Source organism: Haliaeetus albicilla, chromosome 12 (assembly GCF_947461875.1).
Source record: "Haliaeetus albicilla chromosome 12, bHalAlb1.1, whole genome shotgun sequence".
Taxonomy (NCBI): Eukaryota; Metazoa; Chordata; class Aves; order Accipitriformes; family Accipitridae; genus Haliaeetus; species Haliaeetus albicilla.
The window spans coordinates 39,535,271-39,556,190 of NC_091494.1; the positions used below are offsets into that span (position 1 = coordinate 39,535,271).

Here is a 20,920-nt window from a genome sequence, read left to right on the forward strand (position 1 = left end):
GTAACACGATTCCCAAGAAAAGGGGTAGGGGGCGGAAAAAAAAAAAAAACCCCAACAGAAAAGAAAGAAAACAACCTAAAAAATAACCCGCGGTTGCCGGTTTCCAGCCCGAGCGGCGCGGCAGTGGCGCCTCGCGCCGCTGCGTGAGGGGAGAGCTGCGGGCCGGAGCTTGGGGCTGCCCTCCGTCAGCCGCCGCCTCATCCCGCCGTGTCGCGGACGGGGCCGAGGGTCCCGTTCCCGGTCGCCGGTCCCGTCCAGAGCGGCCCGTCGCTCTCCGCCTTCCCCCGCTGGCCGCCGGGCCGGGAGGAGGGCGGGGGAGGGCTTTCCCACAATGCTTTGTGGGGACGTTGACAAGTGGATCCAAGATGGCGTAGAAAGTAATGACAGGTAAGTCAGGACTTCCCCATTCGCCCCCCGCGGGGGCCGGGGGCGGCCGGGCCCGGCTGGTGAGAGCTCCGGGGAGGCCTCGGGGAACCTTCGGTGCCCCGCAGCCGGTCCAGCGGTCGAACGAGGGCTGCCGGCCGGGCCGGAGGCTGAGCGGTGCCGGCTGGAGAGGGCCCTGTGTCTGCGGAGGGGCCTGCAGCGGCAGCCGCTCGGGGGCTGTTTACGGGCGGGCTCGGCCGGAGCCCCGGGGGCTGCCGCGCTCTCCCGGGGGCCCGCAGCCGCCGGCGGGCGGCCCGGGGCGGCCCTGAGCCCGGCACAGCGGGGGCAGGCGGAGGGGCCAGCCTGGAGAGCCGAGATGCCTTGCACAACCCCGGCTTCCCCTGGCTCCGGGGGTGCTCCGTCAGGGAGGGAGGTGGGGGGGACGACGACGACGACACACGGAGAGGGGTGGGAGTCAGCTTTGTTTTTGTACCGGGCGGGGCGGGAGGGAACGGCTAGGGACAGCCAGGAAATAACAATCATAAAACAGAAGTAAAAAAAAAAATAATGGTTTAGGTAGGGTTTGTCGAAGGATGGAAAAATAAATTGAAATAATTTACCAGCTGTTGTAAAATTAACCCTGGGAGCAGTTGAAGGATGGCAGATAAGCTTCTATTTTTTGTCTTCTGCAGGAGGCTTTGTCAGGGCCGAGTGGCTAGAAGTTGGGAGGTCTAACGCAGATCCTGAGATCGCCTTTTATACGATGCAACTGTTGTGAAACTGAAAATAGGAGAGTTTATACTGCTGGTTGCAATACAGCCCTCCAACAGAGACCATATAGATACATTTATATATACATGTATGTATGTTTAGGGCAAATCCCCACGTAGGGGAAGGATATACATTACCCTTCCTGGGGTGGGTCATGTCCTTTTATTAAAATTTCCAAATGAGTGAAGTTGTTTGGCTTCAATGCAATGTTAGTCAAACTGTTGTTTGATTGTAGTAACATGATTAAACATATCATTGATGGAAATTAAGAAGTAACTGCAGGGAAACAGTTGCAAAGTTGCTTTCCAGTTAATGACAAATTGAGTAAGAGGTCACAAGGTAATAGGATTTTTGCATTATCAGAGGTACAGCAAGCTTGAGGTGAAGTTTTAAAATAGCATAATATATTTTGCTTTTCATTGAAGAAGTAAAAGAATTCAGCTGTAAGACACAAAAGTGTCCTAAAAATGAATATCCCCGTTGACAGATTGAGTGCATCATGGCTAGTCTTCTTGGGATGGTTTGAATTGTTGGGGTCTTCTAATGTTGTTGTTCTTAATAAATAGTATAATTTAAACAAGGCAAAGGATAAAATATTCCCCCCCCCCTTCATTTATATGAAGAAAAGACATATTGCTTTGTAAAATTAACACCACCACCACCCCACCCCCCCCCAATTAAATGAAGTGATACTTGGCAAGTTTGCATTATTTTCCAAGGCTGATTGGTAGAACAAGGAGGTTTTAAAATAATGTGTTCTAAATTCAGTTGTTTCAGTACTTTTGAGTCATAGCAGATTGTGAATGAAAACTCTGGGTTTTGTTTTTGGTTTCTTTTTTTTTTCAATGGCAAAGCTTGTTTGGTTGGAATAGTCTGGGGATGCTGGGCACCTTGCTGGTCCTTTGCAGCGAGGAGCTGATTTTGAATGTGCAGTTGAAACTTAGATGAGGGGAAAGTGTACAAGTGACCACCACCTTCCCTCCCCCTCCTTGGATGCAAACTGAGGGATTCACTCTTAGGTCAATCAGACTTTGGTAGGCTTAGCTTTTACAGCACAGAAACTGTGAGTGGTGAAAGTCGAGTTAAGCTTTTTTTGTTGAACTTTAATTAGCAGAACAGTTTTTCTTTATTGGCAAGTGAAGGAACATTTTATGTGTTATTACTGATAAAATTGAGTTCTCTTTGTAATTTGTTATGAAAGCAGTAATTACTTTTCTTTTTTCCTAGCTGAAATCACATTTCTATTATCACTCCTCACCTCCGTGAATTTTTTTGACTTATGAAACGTACAGTGTGTATTTCCCCTCCTTTAATTCACATGGACACCGTGCCTTTTTAAGTGAGCCAGATGAATTTTTCTATGAAAGAGGCTTATTAAAGAGATGGCTCTAGGACTTGAAAGGTTGTAATAGCTGGTTTCGTTGGTTTTTTTTGGTTGGGTTTTTGGGTTTTTTTTTGGGGGGGGGGAGGAGTTGGGGGGGCAGGTGGCTTGTTTTAGTCTCTCCCCAGCAGACTAAAAATTAAAGGGAGATGTGGAAACAGCATCTTAATCTGTAATTTGTCCCGGTTTTGCTTCTTGATCTGTCATGGAAGATCCTTTCCCTTTGTAAAATCTCATTGGTTTCAGAGAAGTTGCTCCTGGGCTTTGGGATCTGTATTAGTAGGAGAAGGGTTGTAGCTTGGAGAGGGCTTCTGCTTGAAGGTTAGATTCATGGAGAAATTCCTATCTCAAAAAATCTAAGTAACAGTGTCTGGAAGGTTTGAAAAGGTAATATTTCCAAGTGGATAGGGTACAGGCCTAGTGCTCAAGAGATGTGGACAGCCTGATGCAAATCACTTCACCTGTTTATGGTTCCTTTTGAAGGAATTTCAAATAGGAATAGTGAATCTTACCAACTTGTAAGGAGTCTTAATGCCTGTGGATGAAAGGGACTATGTAAGAGCTAGGCAATATTACTACTAATTCCAACTCTGTTAATTTAGTCGTCTGATGAAATATTTTCTCCGTCATTGGCAATTATTTTTGTTACTAAAATCCCCTTTGCAATTATAGTTGGATATTCTTTCTGACTTAGCGTGGTTTCTTTTTTCTTTTTATTCATTGTTTACTACCATCTTACATTTGCTCCTGCACTTTATTCTAGGTGTTTTGATTTTAGTAATGGCAGAAGCAATTGCTGGAGCAATTCAGATTATTAGTTGAAAGCCCTTGAATCTTTCACCTCACTGGCATTCCCTCCTGAGGTCGGTGGTACCTAATAGGTCTGGTAGCAGGAGTGAAATCTAAATTAGAAAAGTCTTTTGTAATCATTTAAATCCTGTCCCCTGTGTACAGCCTGAATAACTAGGGAAAGCTGTGGGAGCTGGCTTGGAGAACAAGAAGGAAGGATGGTGTCATTCTTATCTAGCTTAGGGATAGAGTAGTTGGACAGCTGGCATTCCCCCTGCCTTGGGGATCAGTAGGCCAAGAATCCTAGTAAACGTGAATCCTGTCCTTAGGTTTTTCCTAACGTTGTTAAAGGCTTGTTGCTGGAAGCAGATCTTCAGTGTTCCTCTTTGTGCAAGGTTGCTAGTGGGTCATTGTGGGGGAGAAAATAGCAAATTTTGTATTCCCAATCTTCCCCTGCTTGCGTATTATAACTGTTTAATCGTTTCTCACCTCTTTTGTTGAGGTCCTAAGGCAAGATCCCATTATCACTACATGGTATATGTATTTTTCCCCTTTAAATGGAAGTAGTATGGGTTAGATTATCAGAACAAACAAGACCTTTCTATTTTTGTTCTTGTTTGTCTTGCTATTTCTTCTGTGGCCTTTGGCAGTAGTCAGCGCTTGTGTTTATGTATATCAATGACATACATTTGAAGACATCATACTTTATATGTTTGATTTCTTACTGCCTTTGGTAGACTTCTGCAGTTGTCATGCTTTTTTCAGCAAGGAAGAAAAGAGAGAGAATATGGAAAAAGAGACTGCTTTTTAAGAAGTTTGCACACGGCATTGGTATGGAATTAAAAAAAATGAAGGAATGCTTGGTCTTCTGGAGATTTTGACTGGGAAAGTAAACACTTGTTTTCTCCTAGTATTTATTTTGGAGGAGGAGGAAGGAAATAACTAAACTTTATAGATAGTGAAATTAGGAGTCTGCAAGGTCAGACCACTCCACAGAAACAGGCCAGCTTCTGGTGATTTTATTAGGATAGTATTGATATGTAACTCAAGTTCCTTATTCAAAACCAGTCTTGCTTACTGAGCTTTCGTCTTCTCTTCACACAAATGTATGCAACATGAGGCTTCAACGAGAAGCAATCACTCATGTCTGAGACACACAGAAAAGTGAATATTACTGTAGGAAAAGAAGTGCTTAGGAATTTAAGCAGGAGGATTGTAATTACCCATAGGTGAGAATTTGTTTTTCTGTTGCATTTGTATTGCACTGCTAGTTGGACTTAAAGGATACTTAATGTGGCTACAACATAATATCCAAATATTTCTCTACAATTTCTTATGCAAATTCATTGTCATAAATTTAATAGAAATGTGCTGGTTATTTATCCAGTCTTTTCTCAGAGTCCTCCAAAATACCAAATTGCAAACTTTGGACAGGAAAGCCAGATAAGAAATCAAGGATTTAAATCTTTTTCCTTCTTAAATGTAGTTTTACTATACTGGGAGGTTCCATTTCATGACTAAAAAGTTCGAGTGGTTACTATGGCCCCATCCTACTTCTGAATGAGTACAAACTATGAAATTTTCTAAGTGGCTTGGAGTCTTTGTCAGATATTAGAAGACTGGTATTTTAGCAAGAAGATAATTTAGAATTAACAACACTGAACTATAGAGCTTTTCCAAGAAGCAGTAGGTATACAGTGCTGCTGCGTTGGTAGCAAGAGTTTTTGTAAGTGATTTTATGTAAAGAGATGTTTTGGAGATGTTACTGTAAACTGTTGTGCGATTTGTTTCTCTTAGTCTCAGGAAGTACTGCTTGCATGAAGAATGATGTGACTGAGGTGGATGTTTTTAATCTTTGGCTTATATGCGGTTTGGGGAAATAAATTTCATGATCTCTCCTGTTTTGTAAGCAGAAGGAAGGCTAATGATTCTCAGAGCTGTAATGACTAAACACTGGAAGAAAAAGAATAATAGAATTATGTTAGGTATGAAATTTTGAATGTTGGAGCGGCAGGAATTGGAGGATAGAAATGTGAGCAGTGTGTGGATTCGTCTGAGCTGATTTTATGGTAGTTAGGGTAAGTGTTACTTAGAAATGATCTTTCAGTCTGTGAATTTCACCAGGTTTGGTTTTTTTCATAGTTGTATACAGCAAAAATACTGGATTCATCAAACCACTAAAAATTACACTGCTTAAATATGCTTAGAAGATCTTTCAGAGCCCTTCAGACCCCATGGCAAAAGCAAAATACGTAACACAACAAGAGCTATTTTTGAGAATCTTGGTTGTTGGTAATGCGGCAAGAGTGTTTAATTTGCTGGAAAATATTTAGTGGATCAGCAGACCAAGAAAGTAGCAAATCTTTGTGGATATAGTAAATGGAGAATGCCACAAGTGAAAAGCATAGTGGTTTTGGCTGCATATAAAATAATGCTTCTTCCGTATATAGCTTCTCACTTAATGTAAGATAATCTGTATTTTTGTAAATGAAAACTTCATTTTATCCTGGGATAATTTGGGGGGGACAGGGACAGGCAGCGTGCTTTTGTTCCCAAGTAATGTTCCTTTGCTGCTCTCAACTAAATTCCCCATCAGCTATCTGGGATTCCCAAATACTGTTGACCAGCCACGATAGCTGCCTTGCATCTGCTTCCCTGCCATCTCAGGACCCAGAATTTGTTGGGCTTTTCTCACTGTCTACAAAGGGAGGTCATTAAGGGGAATGCTTTTTTTTAGCATACTTCTGAATCTGTGCTAACACAGTGTTGTAGCCGAGTGCTGTGGGTATTTTATTGATGTGATGTTTTTGATTATAGTTGTTTGTGCTGATGGTTTTGAGGTAACTACTCTGGCCATATCTTAAGACACTCACATATTTGGAATGGTGCAGGACATTTGTTTTGTCGTTTGAACTGACTGATACTACTTGGCTGTAGTTTTGTTTATATTTGTTTAGCTGGGCTAGACACCGCTTTTCTTCTTCCGAAGTTTTGTCAGAATTATGCCATTAACCACAGTAGGATCGTTACTCATTCCTGCTGATGTCTGTTCTTTGAGTGGGGTTTAAAATACGTGACTGAATCTCTAATGTTCATTTCAAAAGGAATGAGTAGAGTGAATGCCATTGGGAACTTGCGGTGTGTTGGATACAAGTTATGTTGTTGCCCATAGGGTTTGCTGTGTGAGGAGAACTTGGGAATCCATATTCTATTCCCAGGAGGGGTCTAAAAATTGAACCTATTGGTAGTGTCGTGTTCGTGCATTTGAGGAGAGGAAACAGGGACGTTACAAAAGCATTATCCGGATACAGAAGGGTTAATATCATTAAAATACAGAGTTAGAAGACAACTCCCCAAATCAGGCTTAGCTATATTATGCCAAACCATTTGAAGCACAGTCATGTAAAAACGAATTTCAAAGGTTATTTCCAAGAAAGATAGCAATTTTTAGTGGTGGAGGTTAGTTATTGCTTTGAACTTTCAAAACAGCACACAAAAATATCATATGCAGTTACATAATAGGTATGGTTTTGGGAAAGATGTGTTTGGAGTATCTGTGGGTGGCATGATTGTGTTATTAAATCTGTTATGGTAGGACCCTTTTGTGCTAAGCACTGTATAAATGCGTAAGAAAAAACTCAGTCACAGTATTATTCACTACTATAATAAATTTAAGTTCATTATAATGTTGCAATGAAGACTGAGGTATATTGAAAGAAGATTTTCCTGTTTTGTGACACAACTTTCTGGCTTATTTCTATGTTTGATTTGTGAACTGTTCACTATAACTGTGCAATATAACTGATATTCAGCATGAAGACTTTTACATTCTTTTGCCTCTTGAGTGGATTTAAAGAATGATTCATATTTTGCATGTCAAACAAAATGAACATAGGGCTTTTTTTTTTTTTAATCCAACTGTAAAACTGTGATATATACCTGTAGCATCTGCATTTGCACTGGTGATCAAAGCTGTGTTCTTCAGATAGGTCTCCTAGTCATAGGGGTGTGCTGCTTTGCAATACTGGGACATGTCAAGAGTAGAGAAAGGTCTTCTATGAAAATGAAAGTTTGACATTTGAGGAAGACTGTTTCAGCATTGCTGTGATATCCCTGTTAAGAAAAAACTTGGATTGAACCCACTGAGCTTTGGAGTTTGCACAGGGTTTTCCAAAAGGGGATATGCTGTGAGGAAATAATTTCTTCATTTTAAAAATACTTTTATTGCTGAAATCCAAATACAGCTGTATTAGAGGAAGCTGTGAATTGAACACAAGACTGAAGGTTAGGAACTGCTAGTTTTGATTCTGTCTGATAAAATTGGTGAACTTTGGCAAATGAACTGTGGTCAGGTGCTCTCTGAAGACAGTGCTGTGTTAGTGGCAAATTCAATGAGCATGTGGAAAACTTTGTGATATGTGTTGCATTTAAACTTATGAAATACATTTGTAAACATTCTGATATGTGTTTTGTGTTGAAATTATGCTTGGGAATCTTCCTTGACTCCACTTTGCATTCCTTGGGAACACAGTTTTGTACTTGCTTGGCATTTTGAAAATTAGGTGACAGATGTTTAGTCACACATACACAGATGTACCTATATGTCATACAGCAGACATTTCTCAAAAAGGACTTTTGGCATTTCTTATGACTCAGCGGAGAAGAATATTGGTAATTGCATAACTGTGTAAGTCCTTAAGATTAATGGTGTTCACTTTTTTTGGTCAAAATTATTATTAAACACTATAATGAGAAATGTGCACTCAGAAACATGGCCATGTTCTGTTATTCAAGTGTTTAAAAAGGAGGTTCTGCTACAAGTAGTTTATAAAGTTGTGGATTATGAGGTTTAAAACAGCTTTTAGAATATGAATGCTGTATTCTTTGCAAAGTGTGTTTGAGTTTGAGACTTGTAGGTTGGTGCTGCTCCACGGAGAGCTGGCTGGTCATGCAGTGCTGATTTTTCCCTTTGTTTTTCTCTGGCAAATTTCATTAAGAGAAGCAAAGATTAAATTACTTTTCTAATGCATTTTTTTAAAGTAAGTAATTGGTGATGTTGTTATGGGGATAAAATGGTAACCATGGGACAATATTTCAATTAAAATGCCCTCATCTTGGATAAGAGTGAGAAACTCTGCTCTCAAAAAGCAGTAAGAATATATAGGTATATGGAATACAAACTGCTGCTGTTAACCAGTTATTATGAAAGATTGTTTACGTGAAGATTTTCTATGAAGGAGCCAAAAGAACTTTAGGTGGGGCAGAAACACCACCTATTATTATGTTACCTGATGCTTACTATGACATACTCCTCGTTTCAGTTCGTTATTACTTGCCAAATTTTAATTATTTGGGTTGAAATTTCCCATGGTAGGTGTCTATCGCAGTCTGACTTTTTGGGTTCTGTAGAAGGACTGGAGGGTTCTGCCAACATGATTCAGTCTTTACTAAAAATTGAGCAAAAAATATATTCTTATGTCCAGAACAAAATAGAAAAGAATTCTAATGACCTATAGTTCTGCTTTGTAAAAAGTTCAGATGTGGTATAGTATGACATTTCTGCCAAGGATATACTTGTTATCAACCCTGTGAAAATCCGCTCAGCATTGGTCAAATCAACATTTAGTACAAATCTAAAAGATCGTCCCTGCAGTGAATATACTTCAGCCTGAGCTAAATAGGATTTCTGTCCAATTGGAAGGCTAGGGCTTCTGCATTCCTTCCTGGTATGATCTGGACAAAAATGAGAGCACAGAGAATTCCCCTTCTGTACTCCCGATAGCCAGTTCCTCTTTCCTACCAGCTCTACTTTCATGCAGCACAGAGGAAGCAGTGACTGGATTTAAACAGAAGGTGCAAAATGCAGTTTTTCGCAGGATATGTAGAATAAATGTGGCTGAACAAGGAGATTGAGATTGAAAAATATTAGTGTTAGAAAGAAAGAAGTAGAAGGGAGGCTATAATGTGTGGGTACAGATAATTTATTTTATAATGCTAATACAGTTGTTTGTTGGAATACAGTTTCACTATTTGCATAAATTAGAAAGTGGTTCAGAAATGGAGTAGCGAATAGGAAAAAAAAAAAAAAAAAGACAAACCATACTTAAGCCCTGTCTTTCCTACACTTCATTTTCTGTATTTCTAATACAGAACGCTCCCATGTTGTGATGTAGAGAAATGCTGAATACTCATAAGTCACTCTGCAGACACTGGGTGTTCTGCTTTGATCCTATAAATGGCTATATAGTACAGGGCAGAGCATAACGGGGAAAAATCACTTTTAGTTGTCTTAATCAGAATGTAAGAAGTTTATAGAAACTTTTGGCTTTAATGTGTTTTAATGTCTTAATTCTTTGTAAAATGGGAATTATGTCAGAAGGGTGAAGATATTTTCTTAATACTTGTGAAGTGCTTGGTCACAGTATTCGTAAGCATTATTGAAAGTTAATGAAAACATTAAAATGCAGTCCTGAGAATGCGATTTGAGTAACATGCAGTAAATAAGGCCTTAGGCCCTATGCTGAAGTATTTAACTAGATGTCCATTAAGCAGGCAGCCTCTGTTGTGCCTGCTCATTCTGCCAGGTAGCCCTTGGAAAATGTAGTATGTGACTAATACAGTTAAGGCTATATCATAATGCAGACACACAGGAGAGCCAACATAAGCTTGTACAGATACTTTTGTCATTACACAACCTTTGAGTATCAAAGTGGTAGTATTTGTACTGTAATTTTAATGAATGCAGTATGTATATATATTTGCTTTGTGTAACTAGGAATCTTGTGTCTGTCAGTTACGGATGGCTTTCAGACAAAGGGAGTACATGCCAAGTAGATGTTGTGCTTTCACTTGCCATGTATTTTGCTTAGTTTCATCAAGATAGGTATGTTTTCAGACAGTTGTGTGGAAAAAGGATCATTTTAAAGTCAAGAAATGAAGATATTAGGGATACTTACGTGGTGGATGGGGTCATTACAAGTGCTGAGGCCATGAGTTATTTTCAGATTTTGAGCCAAAGATAGCCAGTTTGTGCATGTGTAAGTGTTGCTGCTGCTGGCTGTATAGGTTGTTCTTTCTGCTGCTATTTCCAAAATGAAAATAAGAGATTAGTAAAGGTAATAAAGTGTTAATAATCACTTAATAAAGTGTCTGTACTAAAATCATAACTGACATGCAATGAAATCTAACTTGTTACTATCTGTGATGTATGTAAAGTGATTTAAAGAACAGAGGGTCCAGATGCGGAAGGCATTTGCTCTTAATTTCAATTGCTGCTATATTGTGAATGGTAAACCACCCACAGGCACTTGTTCCTCCTTTTTCAGTAAATGTGGATGTGTTTATTCTATACATCAAGTTTACAGGATCAGACTCAAGGCTCCATTTATGTGGCCAGAGATCACTTGTCCTCCCAATTTATGGTGCTGTCTTTGGTTTGTCAACACGGAAGGATAATCTAAGTATTTAATGGTAGGGGGCATCATGAACCTTTTAATTCCTGTTTTTTGCCCTTCCTGACTGAAATCAAGCAATGAAATCATGTTCCATAGAGGCCATGTAGCAGAAGTTCTTGCTATTATGCTATATAATAAAACCTTGAAATAAGCTTTCCTTATTCTGTATGCTCCATTTCAGATTTAACATCATTTTTGGAATTTAAAGTAGGGTCATTTTGCCTGGAGTTGTACAACATTAACCAGAGTAATTCAGTTATTTCAGAAAACTGATTAGATTGTCCTCTCTTAAGGGTGGAGACTTTTGTATTTGTTCTGTAAGGTGTGCAGTACATTTCTGAGCACCGTGTATAACTAATATTACTGACTTCAGCCATAATTGCAGTAAATGAGTGCATAAGATCTCTGCTGTTATATTTTTCTTAAAATAAAAAAAAGCAAAGCACCTTTTATATTATTCTTTTCTGCACCTTGCACATGAAAGATGCACCATAGTTTTTCTCTCTGTTCTGCTAAGACTTTCACATTGGTATAGTGCACTATCATTATCTACTCTCACTTTATTAAATGATTTCTGAGTGTGGGATTGTTTATGATGTATGTCATGACGCTAGGAAAGTGCATTTTTTTCTGTGTCTGTAAGTGGCTTCTGTGTTTTGTGCAGCTGTATTTTATTCCTTCCTGGAGGCTTGAATAAAATGCTTTTTTTTGTCTTAAGGCAAAGATAAGTTTATTCTGTCACTATAGGTAAGGAAAATAAATCGGTGTTTAATCTTAATTTAGTAATCTAAAGGTACTTGAGTGGTATTTTGGAGTACTACAACAACAATTACATAACATCTAGAGGTGCAAGCATGCCTCAGGATAGGATCACTAGAGATGCCAGAGCAACTGTATAATATGATGTAACAGTAGAAAAATGTATTATTATTCCCTCTTTTAGTATATGGACTGACAAATGTGGTTTGTTTGCAGAGTCTTGATAGTTGAATTTCAGTGACCCATCATTTTTAACTGTAATGTTGGCATGTTCATAGTAGCTAAAATTTTTATTGTGTAGTTTACTCAATGTATTGTAATTAAGCCAGATTATTAATAATGAACTCAGATCTTTCCATGCCTGTGTAAATTAAAGTATCTTGTCAGTCTTTTCCTGATAATTTTGAGTGAGAGGGAACTAGAAGACTCTTCAGTCACAGGGATTGTGTCTGTAGTAACTTTCTAACTTCCCAAATATTACTTTTCTGTATTATGGAAACAACAAATTTTTGAGGCCTTCATATATGTATTGCTTACATCTCAATTTTCAGTAACAAATTTCAAAAAGCTGTGCGATGTGTACTGCTAATGTTTATAGTCTTGAGAAGTTTGGAAACTGCTTTAGTGAAACCTGGAAACTACCGGATGGATCCCTGAGCAGTTAAGTTAATGAATGCAGTTTATGGCTTCTATCATTATGGACAAGAAAGATAAATAAGGTTTTTCTTCTCCTGGTGAGTGATATTTTGGTACAGCGCTCTCTCTCCTTGGGTAAATGGCAGCACATAGCAGTAATTGATGGGTAACTGATGTCTTGGTATCAATAAGAGGCTGAATTATAACATCCTTTCCCTGGGTGGACCTAAAAAGTCTGATTCTTTTATCAATAAGAGGCTGAATTATAACATCCTTTCCCTGGGTGGACCTAAGAAGTCTGATTCTGTTATCTGTGTTGTTACATATTTTTCACAAAACTTGCAGCATCTTCAAGACCCTTTAGACTTCTGTGAAATTCAGTTCCAATTCACTTGAAGATCAAAAGTTACTGGGGAAGGACAGCAGAGCAACCAGCCTCAAAAATAGATCTAGTAGGTCTCTTCTTGCCTCTTAAAAGAAATTGCTGGGAAGTTATGATAAAACAGCTGTCTTTTCTTGATTTATTACCTGAATTTATTATGTTTAAAACTTCTGTCCAGTTTGGTGGCCAACTTTTCCAGTTTGCGAGGAGGGCTGAAAAATCACAAAGGGTTAGGAAAGACAGTGTGGTCACTGCACACATTTCCTTAGAGAGGGGCAGGATGAGTTGAATTCCTGCCCTGCTTTCTCTGAGCCTGTGCCAGCTTGACCGCACTAGGCAATGGAATGGCAAACCCTTCTTCTCCTCTCCTTTCCTGCAGTACAGTAGGCTGTTAACAGGAGAACACAGCTGCATAGCTTTGGCAAGGAATATTTGGGTGCCTATTTCTCACAGCAGAACTGTTTGAAGGGTTATGGATTGTAATGGGAGGCAGCTGGAGAGGCTCTTTCCCTGCATGTTCCCCATGGCAATGGGTCTCATTCATTTGCTTCAGTTTGTGAATCCCAGGATGCGGCTCTTGAAGTATATTCAATTGACAGTAAATTCCTACCAGTCTCACTGTAGGACTGCAAGTTGAACATCATTGCTTTAGCATAAATCTTTACAAGAGATGTTAATGTCTGGTTAAAATATGCAAATATTTACTGACTTGTCTACTGTTTGTCAGCTTGGCATGCGAGACCTTGGATCTGATCCTTCTGTCTTGGCAGACATTGGGAATTTTGCCAATAACATTAATAGGAACAGCATTGTGCCCTCTAATCTGTTTGTTTATGAAGTACAGCGAGAGTTATCTGGCTAGATGCTTTACAGTGAATTGAAAAAGCATCTGTTTGAAATTTTTTAGAAACTGTCACATGCTTTAACTTATCATTATCTTAATGTATGGACTCTTTGATTCCATAAAATACATCAGTAAGCTGTGAAGCATGGAAGTGCACAGTCATGAGTTAAACCACTGTGAAACACTAAAATTTTAGTTCACGATGTTCTCTCCTCCTACACTGATTTTTAGTTTCAAGTTGGACTCATCAGACTGTGGCTTCAAAAGCCTCCTGTGCACCAAGCAGGCATAATGTTTACTTGAAAATAAATGACTGTGTACATCACGTTGTTTATTGCTCTTCCTCCTCAAGCTGTCCCTTCTGCCTTTCGCAGCCCCCTCTGCACTTCTGGAGGGGAAATGTACAGTACTATTTGGAGGTTAGATTTTAGTTACTCTTTTCATGTTTGTTTACAAAATCCCTTTGGGAAGAAGGCGAAATACTCATTAGGAATATTGAGCCTGAAAATCTTTAGTTGTAGGGGAAAAAAAAAAAATCCCTCACAGTTCTTGAAAAAACCAGCAAGGTTTAAGTTACACCAGTTGGAACTAACCAGATCTTTAAAATGATATTTTGTGGAAACTAAGCTGAGCACAACTTGGCCTTCAAAGAAATGTAAGATCAGTAAGTTTTCTTTTACTTAAAGGCAGGAGTTTTTTGGAGGTACAAAGTATAATGCCAGGGTTAGATTTCTGGATTAACCAGTGAAGAAGAGTTGTGTAAACTTCTGTATGTGCTCTAGTCAACATGATGCTTACTGTCATACCAGGTGGAATTCACAGGCACTGGGTTTAAATATTTTACTTGAGTGCATAAATTGGGAGCCTTTCTGTAGGCAGCGGTGCTGCTGTGAGATGATTCAAAGCTAAGAAATGCTTTGAATTGACCACTGATAATAAAGACTCTGTTGATAAGGCATTGTGCCTGTATTTCTAAGGTAGGTCCACCTATTTTAGATGTGTAACTTTAGATAGTGAGAATATGCCTGTTTACCGTTTTTTCAAAATTTTGAAGTTGAATTAAACTTTGCTGTTCGAATAAATTGTTACTCAAATTTGAATTTAGAACTCTTCTGGCATGTGGTTTTCCAGGCCAGTTTGAGAAAATGAATAATCCTGACATTTGTTCTGTTTCATGCTTAGTATTTTAATCTCAGCTTTACAGATGGAATAAGTGAAGTCCATAAGTAATTTGCTCAGTTTTGCAGAGAGTTGGGAGTATAGCACAGACCTTGTGACACTTTAGCTTTCAGTGTTGATCTGTAATAATTTCTACTCTTGGAGTGAATGTAGAAATTCCAGTTTTACATTTGAAATTTTTGAAAATAAACATTTATAAAACTCAAATTTCTTTTGACAAGTGTCTCCATTTCTTGGCTGTTAATATTTTAACTGTTCTGAAATAATTTTAAACATGGGTAGGTCAGGTACTACAATAGACTAGATTTTAGGAAAACATGGTTGTGATTCGCATTCACATAATCTAGTCTCAGTTGCTAATTTAGGCACAGCCGAGGGGACTGCAACTAGGAGCGTGGGTTTTTAAAGAGTCAGCAGGAAGAGCCTCCAAGGAACAGTTTAGAGCACCTGGATTGGAGTCTGAAGTAGATGGTGCAAATATCCAGTAAATGTGCATGTTTGTGTCTGCATGCATAGATATAAATGGAATTGAAATGAAATCTGAGAGCCTGAATGTATCATTTTCCACATACTGGTTTTCTTTGTTAGGATTAGATTTTTTTTTTTTTTAAAAATTACACTGCCGCAGCTCCTTATCTATCACTGTGTCCCATACACTGTGACTTCAGAGGTTTTTTTAATTACACTCTGAAATACCGATAGTGTGTCTCAGTTTAGCCCAGTTATCCAAACAGCCTGGTCTGGACTTCTCTTGGCTCCACTTAACTTAATCCACAGGTTTTTGCTCAGGGTCAGTTATGTCCTCTGAAGTGCTCTCTAAGTCTTCAAGTTGACCAGAGAAATTGTGTGGCCTTTGCAGTACAGTAGGTCTGGGCATCTAAAATACAGCTTCTCCTCAAACAGACTAGTTCAATATTTCTCAAAACAGCCAGCATAAGACAACTGATAAGTAACATGTTTTTCTTTTACATAGTGCCATGTTGGAGACGGGCTGGATAACATAGCTTTCAAATGCCTATCAGTTATGCTGGCCAGGTCAGTTATGCTGGGATCTGTGTATAATCAGTTCTTTGGGAATAAACACACAGAAGCTCTGCTCAGACTTTCGGTCAAAGGAATTTTGGTTACATGTCAGCCAGGAAGTGAGGAAATCAAAAGTACAGCAGGGTTCATGAAATCCTCTCTTTCAGTCCCTTAGGAGGAAAGCAGAATGTACGTGAGAAAAACATCAACTATTGTATTACTATTGAACCACATCCTAGATTTGTAAAATTCGCAGTGGCCTAAAATGTTAGTGAAATGGCAATCAATGTAATTTTTAGTTGTAGCAGGAAAGGATCCTTGCATAAACAGCTTAAGAATACATAACACTTATATAATTGAAAATATGTGCTTAAGTGAGCCAGCTGAGTGTCTTTAATGTTAATAGAATTACTTCATGAATGAATTTACTCTTAGGTATGGAAATGCAAAACCTACTTCCTTGTTCCTATTCTGATTGAAAATGAGAACTCATTTCTAGCAGAAAAAGAAATACCTGGATGAATGAGGTAGTATTTTGCAAGGTCATTATTAAGAAAGAGGCATATGTCACAGATTTGTATCAGGATAACTGCAAAATATCCATGCTTGTGTCCCTTCATTTTTGGGAAGATACATTGTTGTACAAGAAATTTTTATATGAATGGTGTAAAAGGAAAGGTGGTTGTCTTGAAAAATCTATATTTCTTTATATTTCTGTATTGATACTGAAAATAAAATTTTAAGAATGGAAGGGAACAGATAGAACACTGTCACATAATATATATGAAAAGTCTTATTTACATTTCTACTGTATATTGGCTTAGGCATATGTTAATGAGAAAAGTGGGATAGTGAATTATTTTTCATATAAGGAAATGCATTTATTAGACCTTCTGATTAACTTCTCGAAGTTACTTTACCTTAGTTTGTTTAAACACTTAAAAATACCAAGTACAAAGGAAGTTTTTAGCAGTGGAAGTGGGCTAAAGATAGTTATTTGAGACAACCACAATAGTTAATACATAATCACAAATACTGATAGTATGCTGCTTGCTAAAAATGAAAATGAGAACTCATGTTTTTTCCTCTTTCAGTTACCAGAACACATTTTTGTGAAGTGAGCTTTAAAGTACGTCTCTAGGGATGTGTATCATCTATTTAAATATTATGTCAATGAAGGGAGAATGTAGACATGGACTATAGAAGCGCTTTGCTTTTCTATTGGTGCTTTAGATTGTGGATGACCATTTGTCTCAGTTTATTGGCAGGTAATGTTGTCTGTCTTGTATACAGATTTTCATAAAAACTGTTTCAGTGCCGCCCTCCCCCCCCCAAATTCTGCATAAAGGTGTTGGTGTGGCAGGGGTATCTAGACTTTCTCAGGCTTAAATGGAAATAAATCAACTGAAGGAAGAGACAAGTGGTTTCCTGTTGACCTCCTGTTCTTTCTCATTCATCCTTGAGCATCCGTGTTGTGCTTCACCCAGCCGGAGAGAGCGGCTCCTTCCCCTGAGCGTAGGTGAGAAGTGCTTTGAAGAGGAAGGTGTCTTGGAGTAAATGGCTGCAGGCTCGGAGAAAGAGCAGTTGGCGGATGAGTTGTATTGCTTCCAAAGCAAAGATCACATTGCCAGTGAAGACCCAAAAGCCTCTATGTAGCAAAGTGCTTAAATCCATGCTGTCTTTAAATTTGAAACCACTACTTCTATTCTTAAAATCAGTCATGGGCTTAAATACTTTCTTGAATTAGAATCAAAACTGAGAGCTGGGAGCGATGGAGAAAAGACTGGGAAGAGGTAGGTTAGTGAGAAAGCTTGGGATAGGAAATGCGAATGGCGTAAAACGAAGGGGATGTGATACAGCACCTTGACGTGGGAATGGAAGTTGGTTGGCAAATTGTCCTGCCATTATACAGCTAACCAACATTTTATCATCCCCTCTGCCCCCACTCTAGGATTCTGTCCCTGAGTCATGGCAGACAGAAGACCAGAGAAGTCATGTGAACAAGCATGTGAATCTCTTAAGCAGCAGGATTATGAAGTGGCAGTGAAGCATTGCACAGAGGCTCTCCTTTCCCTCAGCCAGTACCCCCCAGCTCACCTCCCGGAGGCATGCCAGGCAGAAATCGACCGCATCAAAATCGAGACTCTTCTGTATAGAATTGCTTCCTTTTTACAACTTGTGAGTGTGACTCTTTAATAGTATCTAGTGAACTGGAAAGAACAATCAAATATCTTGTACCATCAAGATTTAAATAAAATTTAGAGTTTTGCTGTGATTGGCATGTTGGTTTGCCACAGAATCCCTCTTGCTAAAGCATATATGAGGCTTCTGTCTTGCAGGTTTCCCTGATCTGTTTATTTTTCAGGATTGGGACCTCTAAGTAGTCTGGGTCTGAATCACAGTTCTCTAAAAGAATGAAGAAAAATACTTCAAAAAAACCCAAACCAAACAGTTTGTGGTTTTTTTGTGGTTTTTTTTTTTTTAATATATTTTAGGAAGGCAAAAAATCAGGTTTTAGGGTGTTATGCTTGACTAGTTATGCTGAATTACATGCCAAATTACCTTATCTTTAAAGAGTATGAAATTTAAGGTTGCAAATCTAAACACTCAAAGTTACGAAATGCCAGAATTCAGCTAGCCAGTTCCTACCTAATTTAGCTCCATTTGCATAGACCTAACATTAGTCTTTCAATACTTCATAATATACTAGTTTTCCATGGCTAGGCTAGAGCATATCTGGTGAAAGATGTAACTTTTAGGCTCTGGCAAATTTTTGGAAACGTGAAAACTGGGGTCTTTTGCCTTGCATTTACAAACCTTTACAGAGGCATAACCCTAAATTATAGGTGATCCCATTGCCAAATTCATGTCCTTCCTTTAAAGCATCAGAGCCCTACAGTTTCTTAAATGAACAGACATTACAGTGCTTAAGAATAAATCTACAATCTGCTTAATGCACCTACCATTTTCCTTACCTTTCTGTTTTAGAAACGTTATTACAGATTTACAAGGGCCTTGTCCATCTCAAATCTTAATGTATTGGATATGAACAGTTTCATCCCATATGGAAAAAGTTTGGCCAAGTTGTAAGACTTTGCTTGGCAGCTTTAAGATAAATCTTGCCCATCTGATTATGGAGCATTTTTAAGCATTCTTTAAACAGATAGCTGAATTGGACCATTCAGTGTGCAAGACAAGGATTGGGAAACTTCTTAAATTAAGATGTGACCTATCTTATGGCTCCTCAGGGAAGAGATTCAGAAATAACTAAGATTTTTTTTTTTAATGGAAGTTGTGTTACTACAGACTTGACTTCTCAAAATTATTTACATAGGCCAATATGCAGATAGACGCTTAGCAGTACTTAATACGTTTCTGACCTGGATGCCTTTGAAAATCCTGTGAGGCACCTATCTGGATGTTCATCATAGAGAAATTATTGCAGTAAGTCTTCAGGGGATTTGGAAAAATACTTGTAATCAAAACCTTCCTATTAAAGACTTCAATTATATAAATACTTGAAGGCTTATAAGTAAAAAAAAGAAAAAGAAAAATTCCAGATTTTCCTTCTTGTTTTACTAAACCAAGTAATTTTTAAAATCACCACTGGTAAGACAGAGTATAAAATACATACCACAGATTTCAACAGCACCATATTAGTGCAAGTTTAAAAAAAAAAAAATTAAGAGTTTTTGTATTTTTTCCTAGGTGTGAGCCACCTACAAACACATATAAAACATATACCTTTCCCCATTCGTGTTCCTCTTTTAAAATGTTCATTTGCTGAGAATTTGAGAAAAAGTCAGCATTCTAAGAATTAATTATATTATATTAGACATGTGACTGATGTTCTTTACATGTTCCACCCAGGAAAAGATGAGGTAATGGATTCTAAAAAGTTTTAAGAAACTCGTAATTCAAGCATGTAGTTGTTTATGCTAACTGGAATAATGCTATTTTTAAACTTTTCATGTTTTACCTTTCAGAAAAAGTATGGGCAAGCAGATGAAGACTGTAGGCATGGTATGCTTATTTCTTTTTTTTATTACATAGTGTTATAAATTGCAGTCAGTTGTCTGAATTTTTAAAACTGATGCCCAGATTTGTTAGTTTGCTAACTTTTTTTTCCTAGTTAAAATTAATGTATCTGCTATATAATACTTTTTCCACTTTTTTTTTTTTTCTTCCCCCTGAGAGATCTCACTATTTTGTAACTTGTATTCAAGTACCAGAACTCAAATGCATATCTTTGGCACAGCGGTGCTATTTGGCTAATAGATATTTTGGTATACAAGTGTAGGTTGAATCGATAGTGTTAGGATTCTTGTGAAGATAAAGACAGCTGATTGTTCCGTCTTTCTTCCTAGGGATATGGTGGATATTTTGGTTTGCATTTTGGGACTTGATTCAGAGAAAATCAAGATGATGTACTTACATTTATTCCTATTTGTTAAAGCTTCCAAATGTGCATGTGTCACATTGAAGTTGAGCCTTTCATGTTTCACTGCCTTGTTCAGTCGGGGTATTTTTAAAGGAATTAACAATCCTTCCTAGTGTTCTGTTATTCACGTAGAGCGCACTCACTGAGAACTCTTCACTGAGTTTGGTAAGCGTTGGAACAGAGCTTATCAGTTAGATTTGGAAAGAAAAGGTGGGTAGATCCCACCTTTCAGGTTTTTAGTTCCTTAACTACTCTTGAATTTTAAAGGAAGTTTCTTCAAACCACAGTTTTCTTACACAGACTGTGTGATAAACTATTCTGACATTCCTGTGCTAGCAATGATAATCTTTAAATCATTCCTTTCTGGTTTTGTGTGTTTGGTTTTTTTTTTTTTTTTTTTTTTTTTTTTTTTAAATGCGTTTGTCTTCATAGATACTCCAGTCATAGTCTGGGGAATTTGTGGGGCTCTGCAGCCTGCCTGCGACGGTCCACAAAACAAAGCTAAGAAAAGTAAACTTGCTTTCTGTAGGTGTACAATGAAAGTTTAACAAATTTAAAAAGGCTGAACATTCTTAAATAATCTGGATTTTTTTTTTAAAGCTGCTTCTTTTAAATGTTGGTATATGCGAAGGGTGTAATATTCTGACTAACCTCACAGTTGTCTTTCATGATGGCAAATAAAAGCGAGAGAGACACATATGGAAAGATGAATGATGGTTAAAGGAGGTAGGAGGGAGAATGCTGTTTAATGAATATCTTTCTCATTGATGAGATTTGATGGGTTTGTCATAGGCGTAGATGGGTGACATTCATTTGTGAAACTTTGTCTTGGCATATGTGTCAGTTACCAGTATCTCAAAGGAACTGTCATGTTAACTATTTTTCTTCTCTCACTGGA

The 20,920-nt window shown here is 38.3% G+C and overlaps 1 protein-coding gene across 5 annotated transcripts in view; it reads left to right on the top strand.

The window, feature by feature from the left end:
- Positions 1-20,920, top strand: part of HELZ (helicase with zinc finger) — a 92,008-nt gene continuing 71,088 nt past the window's right edge. For 2 of the 5 annotated variants that reach the window (XM_069799329.1, XM_069799333.1), the window contains exons 1-3: positions 1-387; positions 17,533-17,759; positions 19,568-19,604. In XM_069799329.1, coding sequence (XP_069655430.1) covers positions 17,550-17,759; positions 19,568-19,604 — 247 coding nt within the window. In that variant the 5' untranslated portion in view covers positions 1-387; positions 17,533-17,549. Of the gene's footprint in view, positions 388-16,089; positions 16,109-17,532; positions 17,760-19,567; positions 19,605-20,920 lie in introns of those variants that run through there. The other 3 variants (XM_069799332.1, XM_069799330.1, XM_069799334.1) reach the window with 3 other exon arrangements.